A 14,949-nucleotide genomic window follows, 5' to 3' on the forward strand; every position below is an offset into this window, starting at 1 on the left:
TCATTTTAAGACAAGGACAGAAGAAACAGGAACTACTATGTAAACAAAAGGTATTAAGGGAAAGCAAACCCTTTATATTTAACCCTACCTTAAAGCAACTATTAGTTATGTTATGCTTTGATCTTTTCCACTATGCTCACTTATATATATTATTGTCAATACCTTTGAAAAAAAGAAAAACATGTAAGAATTAAACATTTTAAGGACCTTTCACAAACCAAATGACAGTAGGTTTTTATTAACATATCTTACAATGTTGATTATTCCTAGTTTTGTAATCTCTGCTTAATTATAAAGATTGATTTAGCCTCTACAGTAATGTACTGTATTTAAATGATCATTCATACAAGATATCACATCAGTACATTTTTTTTTTTTTTTTTGAATAATATACACACATCACTCTAGCTTGGACCTGTTATTTTTAAAAGTGGGTTTATAAATGGGACTTATAAAAGTTATGGGGGAAAAAATTAAAGTTCTAGTTTAGCAGCATGCATGTATGTAATTCAAGTACAATTTTCAACCAAGTGCTTTTTAAAAATTTACTGGTGACTAATTCACCAATATCAAAATAAACACTATCAAATACCCAAATTTTAATGTTAAGGCTAATATTTTCACTTCACATCCATATGCACAACCATAAAACATTCCATTTTAAATATGTAGTAATCAAAGTCGGAATACATTATACCATGTATATATAGCATCAGAGTTTCAAACTGTAGAATTATTCAAGTTCATGAATCCTGTAACAGTATTTACTAGAGATTTAAATTAGCATTTTGCTCTTCAACCACACTTACAAATGGTCTGGTATTCATAATGACCGATGCAAAAAATATGACAGGCTGAACTTATGATACAGTATTTAAAAAAGTAGCAATGTGTTGGAAAGGACAACTATTTAGTTAAACAGAATCAGTCTCATCTTTCAGAAAGTTATCTTAATATTTTGGAAATGTATATAAAAATAGCAAGCTATTTCCATGTATTTTATTGTAGAGCTATAGGTCATTTTTTGACATTTTGAACACATTTGAACATGTACTGTTCTGCTCTATTGTAATGCAAGACCATCATTTAATGTCCATTTTCACATTCTGTAATGTCATGTCATTTGATAATTTTTAGAACATAGATCTGACTTTATTTTTGTATTTTATCATTAGATGCTTTTTAGTTTTTTACATGTAAAAATGTAATTTTATATAACAAGCCATGGAAGTCCGAAGTACCAGGAACTGCTTGATAGCACTATATATTAAATAGTCATCAAATTACTAAATAATTTGGAAGAAAAATCTTGTTAGCAATATATAACATGCTTTTCTGTAATCTTCCTTCTCTATTTATAGAGTGGGTTTTAGCTCAATCATTCCCATTCTTACTGATTAAAACCCCGACAAACATAAATTGCTTTTCGCAGCAGCTTCTAAGAAGAATGCAGATGCGGCTCATTCATGAGGGTCATCACCACTGAGCCTCTTCTTTTCCTTTTGGGAAACCAAGCAGAAATAGCAGTGATTACGCTGCACAAATACAATATAGATGAACCTCTCGAGATGATAGGGAAGTTCCAAAACTAAGCTTCATTTGTGGGTAAGTCTGAGCATTTCCAATTCAATCATTTAAACAAAAACTTGGTTGGTAATAAAAGGGGGGCATGCACAAAACCAAAATCTGCCATGTGTATGCTCTTAAAACTTTCGATTTTACACCAAAATCTATTTGTTAATACCTCAGGTAATTCATCCAACTGAAATGGCAAATTTTGATTTTTAACGACTCCCTCCCCCAACCACACATATGTCCCCCAAAATGTACTGTATTATATTAACAGCAGCTATCTACTTATTTTACAACTATTTCAATTATTTACCTGGGGAGAATATTTATGAAATTCCTGAGAATGAATTAAGTTTTCAGCAAAGCCTTAAACTTTTAACAGATTCCTCACAATAAGAAAAAATTTTAAAGTCCTACTATTAGACCAACTTTTACTATACAGTATTTCACATAAATCATGTTTTACATTTTTTTTTCTAGTTACATACAGCAAAAATCTCAAATCAACACAAGAATGGCAGAGGGAAAAGATGCACTGTGTTTAGCAGATGCAAAATAAAACACACAGATATAAAGAAGCAGTAAAACTTTAAATAAATCACACCCACTCTAAGTATCAATGAATAGCTGATATGCATTGCTGGGAGAATAATTTTTAAATGATTTTGTCAACAAGTTGTGCTTATTATTAATTGTGGACTTAAAAAAAAAAGGACCATTAAAGAATGATTTAACTTGTTATTTGTTATGTTCTCCAGATACTTAAAAAAAAGTTTATTATACCATTAATGTCATTACCAAGCACCTAATTTTGGAAAGGCTTCATAATATATGTTTTCTTTTTCTCTCTCAGCAAAAGCGTTAATCCCCAAAACTAAGGTAAAGCTTATTGTTGATAAATTCTTAATGAAAATGATACAATGCAATGCTGAGGTGGTGAATCACAGCCCATTGTAATGTGGACCCCATCTTTTATTGATGTGATCAAAAGTATGAGAAATCCACTGCTGCTCAAGAACTTTGTATCTTTCTTTACAAATGTAGAGAGGCTTGCCTCGCCTAGAATAAAAAGGGAAAAAAAGGCATTAAAAGTAATACAATACAGTGAAGATTTCACACACATTAAAAAATAGATTCTTTATGGTAAAAATCTCATATAGTAATCTGGTTTATTTCCTATTTCCTGAGCATATGGACGTGGAAAGTATCTCAAAAACTAGAAATAGCTCTAAAGTAATGACTGTCAGAATTTCTTGATAGAAAACATATTTGTTATTACAATTACAAAGCCAGGAATGGTACATTGTTCTTACTGATCAAACCTCAATAAAACATTTAAATATATCCATGTGCATCTAACCTAAGATCCCGATCTTCTTCTCCGTGAGCATCCAAATACACAGAACCCCACAGGCAGAAGCGGTGGCCTCGAATGATGATAATCACTGATGCATTGATTAAAAGGAAAATCCCTGTTCCAGCACCACAGTTCTGAGAATGCTAAAAAATTAAAAATATATCAATGATCTTCATGATCAAATGGACCTTATAAGAAAATAAAGAATGCCTTAATCTTCTAAATAATACTGAAATATTTCTTAATTTTTTTTAAAGTTCACTGATCCATTTTGAGAGAGAGAGAGAGAGAGAGAGAGAGAGAGCGAGCACGAGCATACAGGGGAGGGGCAGAGAGAAAGGGAGAGAGAATCCCAAGCAGGTTCTGCACTGTCAGCATAGGAGCCGGAGGCAGGGCTCACGAATGGTGACACCATGACCTGAACTGAAGTCAGATGCATAATCTACTAAGCCACCAGGTGCCCCTACTTAAATTTTTAATAAGATTTCATCTAAGTTAAACTTATAATTTCATTCTTAACACTTGATTAATAATACATTAGGAGGAATTTGGGTAAGGATTACATGGGAAAACAATTAAGAGCCAACTTATATCTAACTCTGAGGCTAGCATCCACAACAGCAGGCAGGACTGTTGTTTCATTGTCCATCATTTAAGAGCATGAGCCATTAAAGGGCAATGGGAGTAGGGAGAGGAACTGGAATTGTACTTAAGAACAGTATTACTCACTTGAATTTTGTTTAACCTTTCTACCAGATTAAAAAGAACAAACAAAGGAACAAAAATGAAATCCTTGCGTACTGTGCATTTAATTCAAAGAGTAGTTAAATATGAAGAGTTGGCTTCACCACATATACCACATTTCCATGTGAGAGATTTTAGTTTTCATAAATTGTATATTATTTACTATTACTTACCAATACACATTCACAGTAACTCTGTTGCTTGCAGCAAAGTCCTTTCAGGCATACAAAAGTACCACAAACAAGGCAAACAGCAGGATCTTTAGGAACTTTGGTGCAGACACTACAGGTCTTTCTGTGGTAGTACTGAAAAATGGTGTTATAATTCTCAGGCAACTGGAGCAGGTGTGGTAATTTCCATCTTGACTCTTGGATAAGCAAGGCCTAAAATATCCAAAAATACTCATTAGTCCTTTGTATTTAAGTCACTAACAAAAAAAATTTTTTTTCAAAATACTGTACTTATTTTTTAAAGGCTTGTTTTGTTTTTTGTTTCAAGTTTTTACTTAAATTCTAATTAGTTAATATATAGGGTAATATTGGTTTCAGGAGAATTTAGTGATTCATCACTTACATATAAAATACAGTGATCATCACAACAAGTGCCCTTCTTAATACCCATCACCCATTTAGCCCATCCCCCACCCACTTCTCTCCATCAAGCCTCAGTTTGTTCTCTATAGTCAAGGGTCTCTCATTGTTTGCTTCCCTCTCTCTCTCTCTTCTTTTTCCTCTTCCCCTATGTTCATCTGTTTTGCTTCTCAATTTCCACATATGAGTGAAATCATATGGTATTTGTCTTTCTGACTTAAAGGCTTTTTTTTTAAAGAAAAAGCCTCTGTATGCATGTGGTATATCTTCTTTGTTAAAACTCTTCTCATTTTCATTTTACAAATGACTAAAACAGTGCTTCAACAATTACCAATCTCTACTTTCATATGTAGTTTCCAATTACAATATGATGTCAGTTTTTAGATTAAGCACATTGAAACCTGTTAATACTTTACAAGAAAAATATTCAACATAACTGAGAAAGCATGGAAAATATATCTAGATGTACTTGTTTTTAAATAGGCTTAATGCAACATTTTAAAAAGTTAAACATTTTTAAAACCCAAGTTTTGATCTTTCTCAGATAAACAATTTATTGGCTTTTTTTTTTTTTTTAAAGGTAAGGTCATAGTTGTAACTTATTATTTCTACCTCGATACTGTATAATCTAGAATCTCCTTCTTAGAAGATGTAAAATCTACTCACACCACAAGCTGTTAAGGCCTTTTGTATCCATAAGTGCTGGGGCTTACAACTGTTTTCAAAAATTTTCTGCTCTAAGTACGAAAAAACCTGCCAAATTAAATTTCCCTGCATACTATACTTTATTCGTTATTCGCAGTTGTACAAAAATACTGGTAATAGCACTAATCTTCTTCTAGATGCCTCTCCATTAACACTTAAAATGGATAAAATGTAGTATGAATCTATTATCTCAAGAAACTGTATAGAAGGCAGGCAATTCATATGGTGATCACTTCACATTACCTACAGCCATAATCCATCTAAATCAAAGCAGTACTTAAGCAGCCAGCTTGGCACTTATCAATAAGGTCATGGATAAAGTAGCCATGGAGGCAAGAGTAAGGACAGCATATGGCTTACAATATGCTACTTGCCTGTATTCAGTGTCCAATCCCACACTGCAAAGATTGCATATTTTGTAATGGGTTGATTATATTATACTCTTCCATCAGTGGAAGGAATAGCCATTTGTCCTCACTGAACTTGATACTTATCTAGATTAGGTTGTAAATTACCCAGTAGCTCACACCACATGGTCTTAAAGAATTCTCTTCAAACAAAGAGATATAAGGCCAATAGGTAGATGTCTATGGAATTAACTGATTCTAACATATATTCAAAAATCTGAAAAAATTGCTGATCTTTAAATGATGAACTTACTTTGCTGATCAATTTTTAGATGGCACCAGCTGGAAGATAATAACTATCAAATGGGGCATACGCTCCTACAGAATGAGGTATACAGCCTAAACCAGCAACCAGTATATATGGGTGATCATTTTCTCACAGATGAAATGCACCAATCTGGAAACCAGGGAGTGCAAAGTGGTTTTGGCATCTCTCAAGATTACACCTAAGAATTCAGTTTTTTATTTCTGTTTCCCTGCTATTCTGAATTCCTGTGTGATTTTAGGACCATCCTAAGGAAGCTGTGTACTATCCTCCATCAGAGGATATAATAATATTTCTACCAAATTAGAAACTAAATGTCATCTGGCCATTTTAGGTTCCCCACATTACGAGGAGAAGAAAGGAATGGCTTACAGCATTATCTGGAGGGACTGACCTTGACTATCAGGAGGAACTGAAATATTGCTATACAATTAGCAGCAGTATGTTTCGAAGTTAGAGATCTTCCACCACCACCCCCCCCCCACCTGCCATGTCCCAAAACTGTTGCAATCAAACTGTCTGCCTATAACCAAAGAATCTTAGCTGGTATAAAAAAATTAGAAGTAGTAATTCAGGCTATCTTTCAAGGGTAGTTTTGTTAGACTATTCAGCTCCAATCACTGTTTATCTTGTTCAAACTTAAAATTCCAGGTAAAGAAAATCTGGTTGATCTGGGTCAGGGTAAGGATTAGAGACAGAACAGAATGGAATAGGAACAAGCACAGGGATGCAGGTCAGATATAAGTACATTCAAATAACTGGTAAAAATTCAATGTAAGTAGAAATAAATAAATGACTACTATTCTGGCTCTAAAACAAATCATTATCACTCAATTTTACAAAAAAGATTAATTATTTTTAAATGATGCTTTTTTTTTTTTTTTTTTTTTTTTTAAGTAGGCTCCATGCCCAGCATGGAGCCCAACACAGGGCTCAAACTCACGACCCTGAGATCAAAACCTGAGCTGAGATCAAGAACTGGATGCCTAACTGACTGAGCCACCCAGGTGGCCCTAGATGATAAATTCTTATTATCCATCAATATCCATACCAATAATCATATATCGAACATGTAAGCTTGCTATTATGCAAATGAGTGAATTTTTATCTATTGCTTAACTCATGACTCCTATGAAGACAAAAAATTTTAAGTACACTTATCACTTTCTCCTGTCCTGGTTCTACAATTATACCCATCTCTTACCCCTAGTCATTCCTTATAGGTTTTGAGACATCAATATGTAACTTCAGATTCTAGCTATAATCTATAAATAAACTACTACATAGGACAAAATTTTTACACATAATATACAAGGTTCAATGTCTTGAAATTCTCTTTCCTTTTAAAAAAAGAGCATGAGATATTATCTCCTTGAGGATTTCAACAAAAAACAAAATGAACAAAAGCAGAGATATTTTTTATTTATGCTTACCTTGCCTTTATTATTCACCCAGTGTTTTAAAAATTAAGTCTAGTCTGACACCTCCCTCTAAAATACTCATTTTCTGTCCCTTGATGTTAAAATTCTCATTTTCCCTGAAACATAGCCCTTCTTTCATCAGTTCTATTTCTACCAATGATATCATCCTACAAGTTAACTGTTCCACAAATATTTATTAGGTGACTAGTCTGTATCAGGTACTTTCTAAGAGCTAGGAATTCAAGGATAAATAAGAAACAATTTTTGCTTTTGGAGCCCCCATTCAGACATATTAAACAAACATAAGTGATAAATATGGCAACTGTTAGTGACCATGGCAAAAGTACTGTCATACAGCACAACAGAGAGAGGGGATTAGAACTGAAGAGGAAGATGGGTTATCAGAAAAAGCTTTATAGAAGAGGTATGTGTATCTTAGCAAAACCTTAATGGGTGATTAATTCAACATGAGAAGGGTAGGAAAACTGCTTTAGATAAGAGCAACAGCAATAAGCAGTAACACAGATGTTTAAAAATATACAGCCCACTTAAGAAACATTCTTCTGTGGTCTGAGCAAGGTGGTAGCAGGGGAGTGACATAGAATGAGGTTAGAAAGGCAAGCAAGATGGTGAAAATTCTTGAATGTCATGCAAAGACTTCCTATCTTCCTCTGGCCAATGGGGTACCATCAATGGTGTTTTAAGCAAGACCACGTTTCTATCAGATCTATGTCTCCTAGCTACTACTCTTCCGATGATTTGAGTTCCAAGGTCTTAAAGTCAAGTACATCTGGTCATCAAGCCCTATGCATTTTTTCTAAAATGTTGCATTGGTTACATTCTAATTTCTACTATGCCAGATTTTCTACTATCTAATTTCTACTATAAGACCAGATTTTCTTCACCACCTAAACAATCCCTGACTTTCCTGTCTCCTTCAATTTACCTACTAAAAAAACCTCCCAAATTACCTCCCTAATACACTAATTCCAGTTCTCAAAAACTGTAGTTCTACCTATAGAAGAAAGTCTGAGCACCAAACCATGGCATTCACAGCCACCTCCCACTGCCCCCACTCTATCTTTCCAATTACCTCATCTCCAAAACAAATTTTTTTACCAGCCAAGCTGGCAGCATAGGCAAATTGTAAAGTTAAAACAAGGCCTCTTAAATCTGCTAGTCCAGACCTTTGACTTTTAGGTGACAGTTCTCTTTCCAGTAAGCTTACAAGTTCCTTGCCCATCTTAAAATTGCTTTGTATCTTCCAAGTCTAGTACTATCATAATTTAATGCATTCAATAAAAATTTGATGACCTAAAACAAACTAAAAGTAATATATTAATAACTTAGGTTTGTTCACTGAAATATTTCTGCTTTTATACTCATTATATAAGCAAAACCATTTTTTCAACATCAGTTTATTAACAAATGCTGCCAAGAACAGATGACCAGAAATTTTTAATTATTATTGTTTTTACATACCTTTCCTTGTTCCGCATGTCTTTCGGTAAATGAATTTATCTCAAAACACCACTGAGATATAATATCAAATGCTGGAACTGGCCAATCCAGACAGGAGGCACTGATGAATGGATGTTCTGTTTGGTAAAACGTTGGCAGAAGTCCCAGGCAGCTGGAAAGAACTGAAAATTCTTCTTCTTCCTTTTAGACATGAAACAGGAAATTCTCAAGACATTTCATCAAGAACATTCATTTCTCATTAAAGATATTTTAAGTGTCATCCTTATCAACTGCTTTCGGACAGTAAGAAAATTTTCTTAACATTCAACTAAAGAAAAATGAAGGGAGTAGGAGGAGCAAAGGAGAGAGAATAGGTTTCTAGCTTTTATATTCAAATATCCCCGGTATTTCTCTTTGAAATTCAAATCTTAAACTGCCATACCATCTGTGTCTTCTATGTATTTATTTTTTAAATAGTGTTGTCACATTTCTGATGAATACAGTCTATAGAACCTAGCTACTCTGTGAGAGCAAATGTTTTTGGGGCAAAGGGAAAGTGGCTTTTGATTAAAAACACACAGGCTGTCAGTGTGGATGAACAGTAAAAACATGGAATGCACGAGACATAGTGCAAAATAATTTGCCTGGACCCTGAATGAGTGTAAAACAGTTTTTTATTTACTCTTTTATTTAAAAAGTTTTTAAATGTTGATTTATCTTTGAGAGAGAGAGAGAGAGAGAGAGAGAGAGAGGGAGGGAGGGAGGGAGGGAGGGAGGGAGGGAGGGAGGGAGGGAGAGTGGAGGAGGGACAGAGGGGGAGAGGGAGACACAGAATCTGAGCTGTCAGCACAGAAGCCGATGCAGGGCTCAAACTCACAAGCCAGGAGATCATGACCTGAGCTGAAGTTGAACGCTCAACCAAATGAGCCACCCAGGCACCCCAACAAGGTCAGTTTTTAAAAGAGGGTGGAGTTTTTAAAAGCTTGAGAGATCTAAGTGCCAGCTAAGCTGAAGCTCTACTCTGTAATAAAAGAACCAAAGAATTCAGTGAGCCAAGGACACATATCCTGATTTTGAAAAGAATTTGTTAGTCTTATAAACACCAAAATACACCCTCCAATCCTTCTCTAACTAAAAGACCGTTTAGGAGACTCATACGTTTACTTTCCCCTGTCCACTGGATCAGTTCCTATCATCCTCCAAATTCCAGGTCACCTGGGAATCCTTTCCCGACCAAACTTAATGACAACTTAGGTTACTCAGCTCCATTCAGATGAAGTTAATCCTTCCATACCTTGTAAACACTTCTCATGTTTATATTTTCTATTAATTAATTAATTTAAAAATAAATCAGCATTTCCTATAAGACTGTGGGAGTAGTCCCTGGGGATAGGGGCTGTGTACCTCCAGCGCTTGGCACATAGTAGACATTCAACACACATCTGTTTGTAAAACTGAACTCATTATGTAGATTAAGCACAAAATTCTAAAATGTACAACAAAGAAAAATAAAGATAAAAAAGCAAAATGATACACAGGCTGAAAAAGATGTTAATGTTTAAAATCTCTAGAAATGAGGCTGCAAATCCCCCATTTACATAGCTACACAAGGCATCTTAAAAAACTTTATTGAGGTGTAGTTTATATACCATAAAATTCATCCACTTTAAGTGTATTTGGATGAATTCTGGCAAGTGTAGCCAAGTAACCACTACTACAATAAAACTTTGGAACAATTCCATCCCCTCCAAGTTTCCTTGTGCCTGTATGCCTTCAATTCCAGCCATTACTCCTGGCCCCAAGAAACCACTAATCCTGCTTGCTGTCATTATAGTTTTGGCTTTAAAAAATTTTTCATATAGATAGGCTCAAACAGTGTGTGTATATATGTATATGTGTGTGTGTGTGTGTGTATGTGTGTGTGTGTGTGTGTGTGTGTGTGTGTGTGTGTGTAGATAGATAGAGAAAATCTTTTGTGCCTGGCCTCTTTCAGTTAGCAAAATATTTTGAGATTCATTCATGTTATTCTATCAGCAGCCCATTCCTTTTTACTGCTGAGTAGTATTCCACTGCATGGATATTACCACATTTTGTTGATGTATTCACTAGCTGATGAATTCTGGCTTGTTTCAGTTTTTGACTACACAAATCAAGCTGTTATAAACATTTACGTAAAAGTCTTTATGTGAATATATGTTCTCATTTCTTTTGGTAGATACTCAGGATAGGAGAATTGTTTGGTTGCCCAAACATAGTAAGTCCATGCTCAGCTTTTTAAAGAAACTGCCACATTTTTTTCAAATTTGATTATAACATTTTGTATTCCCACCAGCAATGAGTGAGAGCTGCAGATACTCCAAATCCTTACCAACACTTGTAACATTAATTTGTACTCTTCTCATCAACAATGATGGTGAACACCTTTTTACTTACTTGTAGGTCTTTTATATATATTAAAAAATTTTTAATGTTTACTTATTTTTGGGAGGGGGGAGGAGAGAGAGAGAAAGAGAAAGGAATGGAGGGAGGGTGGGAGGGAGAGGCAGAAGAGAGAGAGACAAAGAACTCAAAGTGGGCTCCAGGATCCATGCTGTCAGCACAGAGCCTGAAGCAGGGCTTGAACTGTGAGATCATGACCTGAGCCGATGTTGGATGCTTAACCAACTGAACCACCCAGGCGCCTCTCTTTCACACATATCATTCCTATGAAAAGTGCCTATACAAATTTTATGCCCACTTTGTGGTTTTTGTTTTAATTATTGACTTACAAGAGTTCTTAACATATTCTGGATACAAGTCCTTCCTCCATATATTTTTTTAATTGAGATGTAATTTGTATTCCATAAAATTCACCCTCTTAACATGCACAGTTTAGTACATTCACAGAATTGTGCAACCATCACAAACTAATTCCAGAATATTTTCATCGCCCTATTGTAAATGGAATTATTTCTTTAAAAAAAAAATTTTTTTTTAACATTTATTTATTTTTGAGACAGAGAGAGACAGAGCATGAATGGGAAGGGTCAGAGAGAGAGGGAGACACAGAATCTGAAACAGACTCCAGGCCCTGAGCTGTCAGCACAGAGCCCAATGCGGAGCTTGAACTCACGGACCACGAGATCATGACCTGAGCTGATTAACCAACTGAGCCACTCAGGCACCCTGGAATTATTTCTTAAATTTCATTTTTGGATTGCTCACTGCCAGTGCAAATAAATTAGATGTTTTTTTTGTTTTGTTTTGTTTTTTTATGGTACATAGATCATGTATCCTATAACTCTGCTGAACACAGTGATTTGCTTTAATAGTTTTTTGGAGATTCCTTATAATTTGCCCACATAAAAGATTATCTAATTTGAAAACAGATGTTATTTTACCTCTTCCTTTCCAATCCAGATGCCTTTTATTTCTTTTTCTTGCCTAACTGCTCTTCCCAGAACCTCTAATTCAATACTAAAAAGAAGTGATGAGGGCAGCCATCCTGGTCTTGTTCCTGATCTTCAGGAGAAAGTTTCCTATCTTTCACTATTAATTATGATGTTAGCTATGCATTTTTCATACATTTCTTTTATTAGGCTGAAAAAAATTGCTTTCTGTTGTTTTTTTAGTGTTTTTACCATGAACAGGAATTGAATTTCGTCCAAAAAAATTTTTGACTACTGAGATGATAATATGCTTTTTAAAAATCTCTTTTATTGATATGGTGAATTAAATTAAATTAAATGATTTTTGTTGTTGAACCAACTATGCATTCCTAGAATAAACCCACTTGGCCATGATGTATTATCCTCTTCTACTGCTAATATTTTGTCAAGGCTTTTGCTTTATGTTCATGAAAGATGTGGGTTTGTAGTTTTCTCACGATGCCTGATTTGGGTGTCAGGGTAAAATTGGCCAATTAAAATGAATTTGGACTGTTTCTTCTTCCTCTGTTTTCTGAAAGAGTTTATATGTATCAATGGAATTTCTTCCTTAAATGTTTGATAGGATTCACCATGATGTTATCTTTGTTGGTATAAAGTTGTTGATTTTTCTTTTTTGGAAGGATAATAATGATAGAGGTTTAATAGCTAAATCAACTTTCTTACTTTATACAGATCTAGTTAAGACTTTCTATTTCTTCTTGAGTCAGTTTTAGTAAGTTTTATTTTTCAAGGAATTTGTCCATTTAATCTACATTATCAAATTTATTGGCAAATGTTATTCATAATATTCTCTTACAGTTTTGTAGGGATGTTTCCTCCTTCATTCCTGATATTGGTAATTTGTACCTTCTTTTCTTTTTCTTATCGATCTGGTGAGGAGTCTGGCTCCTGGTTAAAATTCTACGTGTGATTTTTCAGACCTAACTATAGGCAATTCATAAAGGTTTTACTTCGCAGGCTTCGTGGATGAAAACCGCCCTCCCTACCTCAGATCCAGTACACAGACAAAATGCACTGCAGTCTCTGAAGGAATTTCTAGTCAAGTTCTCAGCCCCCTACCCCCATCCTGTCACACTCTTTCATATATTTACATTCCCAGCCCTGGTACCTTATTCCTAGGCTTCTTTATCTGAGGCCTTGAGAAGGAGTGTCTTCTACTCTTATCCTTGTCTCCCCAACCCCTTCTCTATCTCAGAGTCCATAACACTGCCAGAGCTTTTAGTTCGGGGCTTTTGGGGCTCCTTCAACAGATCCCCATATCTGTGCTGATACCCCTGATCCTCCACTGTTGTACCATTTCATTCCATAAGGGTAAATGGAACAGAAGGAACTGGCACTTCTTCTGGTCTTAGCCTCCTGCTTCACAGTAAGTGACTGAAGACCTAATTCTCTCACTTTTGGCTTGTGACTGACTTTAATCAGCTACTCTGACACCCAGCAGCTCAATTCTCTTTCTCCCAGTTCAGCTGAGCTCCTAACATTTTAGGTTTATCCATTTTACTGATCTTTACAAAAAAACAGACTTTCGACTCACTGAATTTCTCTACTGTCTCTTCATTACTCCTTCATTGATTTCTGCTCTAATTTTTGTAATTTCCTTTCTTTTAATTGCTCGGGGTCTAATTTGAAACTAGAAGCTTCATAAAGTAGAAATTTAGACAAATGACTTGAGAAGTTTCTTCAATTTTTTAAATGTTTATTTACTTACTTTTTTGTGTGGGGGCGGGGGCAGAGACAGAAGGAGAGAGAGGATCTCAAGCAGGCTTGGTGCTATCAGTGCAGAGCCCCATGCAGGGCTTGACCTCATGACCTGAGATCTGAGCTGAAATCAAGACTAGGACATTTAACTGACTGAGCTATCTAGGTGCCCTTAGAACTTTCTTCTTTTTAAATATAAGCATTTGAAGCTGTATCTCTCCAAGGACTACTTTAGTGGCATCCCACTTTTTTGCTATGCTGTGTTTTCATTTTCACTCAGTTTAAGTATTTTCTAATTTCCTTGGAATTTCTGATCTAATGTAAGTTATTTAAAAGTATGTTGCTTAATTCCCACACATTTGGGGATTTCCATATTTTTTGTTATTGATTTCTAATTTAATTCCTGTGTGGCAGAAATGTGTTGTATGATTTCAGTTCTTCTGAATGTATTGATACTTGCATTATGGCTTGGCATATGGTATATTCTGGTGAATATTTCATGTACACTAGTAAAAAATATGCGTTCTATTATTGTTTGGTGAAGTATTCTATAGATGTCATTACACCAAGTTGATTGATAGTATTATTCAGATACATTTATACTATTTGGTTATCTGTCTACTTGTTATTGACTAGTAAGAAAGAACCCTGAAATCTCTAGTTGTAATTGTGGATTTGTCTGTTTTTTCTTTCAATTCTGTCAATTTGTGCATACGTAATTTGGAGTTTTGTTGTTTTGTGCATATATATTTATAAATGATTTATCTTCCTGCTGTATTGAGAGAAGACAGTTATTTCTAATGTAAGGCAAAAAAATAACCTGAGAAAAAGGGAACTACCAATGGTAGAAAAATAGCAACATTTTCATCTTTGTGACAGGAAATCCAACGATCAATAAAAATTAACAAAGATTTACATAAATGTATTTCTTTTCTCCTGGGATTCCTAGGCTACTTCATGATTACTTGGCCTGTATTTTATGAAGCAGATACTGAGTCCAAATGCAGTTCACTAAAATGAAAGAATCATAGCTGAGGAAAAATTTATGAAAGAAATAAAAAATGAAAGAAAAGTTTCCCATTCAACTTAAACAAAACAGAGTGGCAGATTATTCTAAACAAAGAAAAGTCATGAGATACTTTTTTCAAGATCAGACAGTAAATTATCTTTTTAATTTTTTCATTCTCTAATTATTTCCAAAAGAAGTGCTATATAATAAGTAAATTGGAGTAAAAGAAAATGGCTCCTAAATATGGAACATGCTCAACCTTAGGAGGAATGCTAATAAAAACTACACGGAG

At 34.7% G+C, this 14,949-nt stretch overlaps 1 protein-coding gene across 1 annotated transcript in view; it reads right to left on the reverse strand.

Annotated features, from left to right (window-relative positions):
- Positions 1-208: 208 nt before the first annotated feature.
- The window catches only part of UBR3 (ubiquitin protein ligase E3 component n-recognin 3), a 237,715-nt gene continuing 222,974 nt past the window's right edge, over positions 209-14,949 (reverse strand). The window contains exons 36-39 of the mRNA XM_081796370.1: positions 8,544-8,723; positions 3,847-4,056; positions 2,933-3,072; positions 209-2,631 (exon numbers count right to left, since the gene is read on the reverse strand). Coding sequence (XP_081652496.1) covers positions 2,514-2,631; positions 2,933-3,072; positions 3,847-4,056; positions 8,544-8,723 — 648 coding nt within the window. The 3' untranslated portion in view covers positions 209-2,513. The remainder of the gene's footprint in view (positions 2,632-2,932; positions 3,073-3,846; positions 4,057-8,543; positions 8,724-14,949) is intronic.

The sequence above is a fragment of the Panthera onca genome, chromosome C1 (assembly GCF_046562875.1).
Source record: "Panthera onca isolate mPanOnc1 chromosome C1, mPanOnc1 haplotype 2, whole genome shotgun sequence".
Taxonomy (NCBI): domain Eukaryota; kingdom Metazoa; phylum Chordata; class Mammalia; order Carnivora; family Felidae; genus Panthera; species Panthera onca.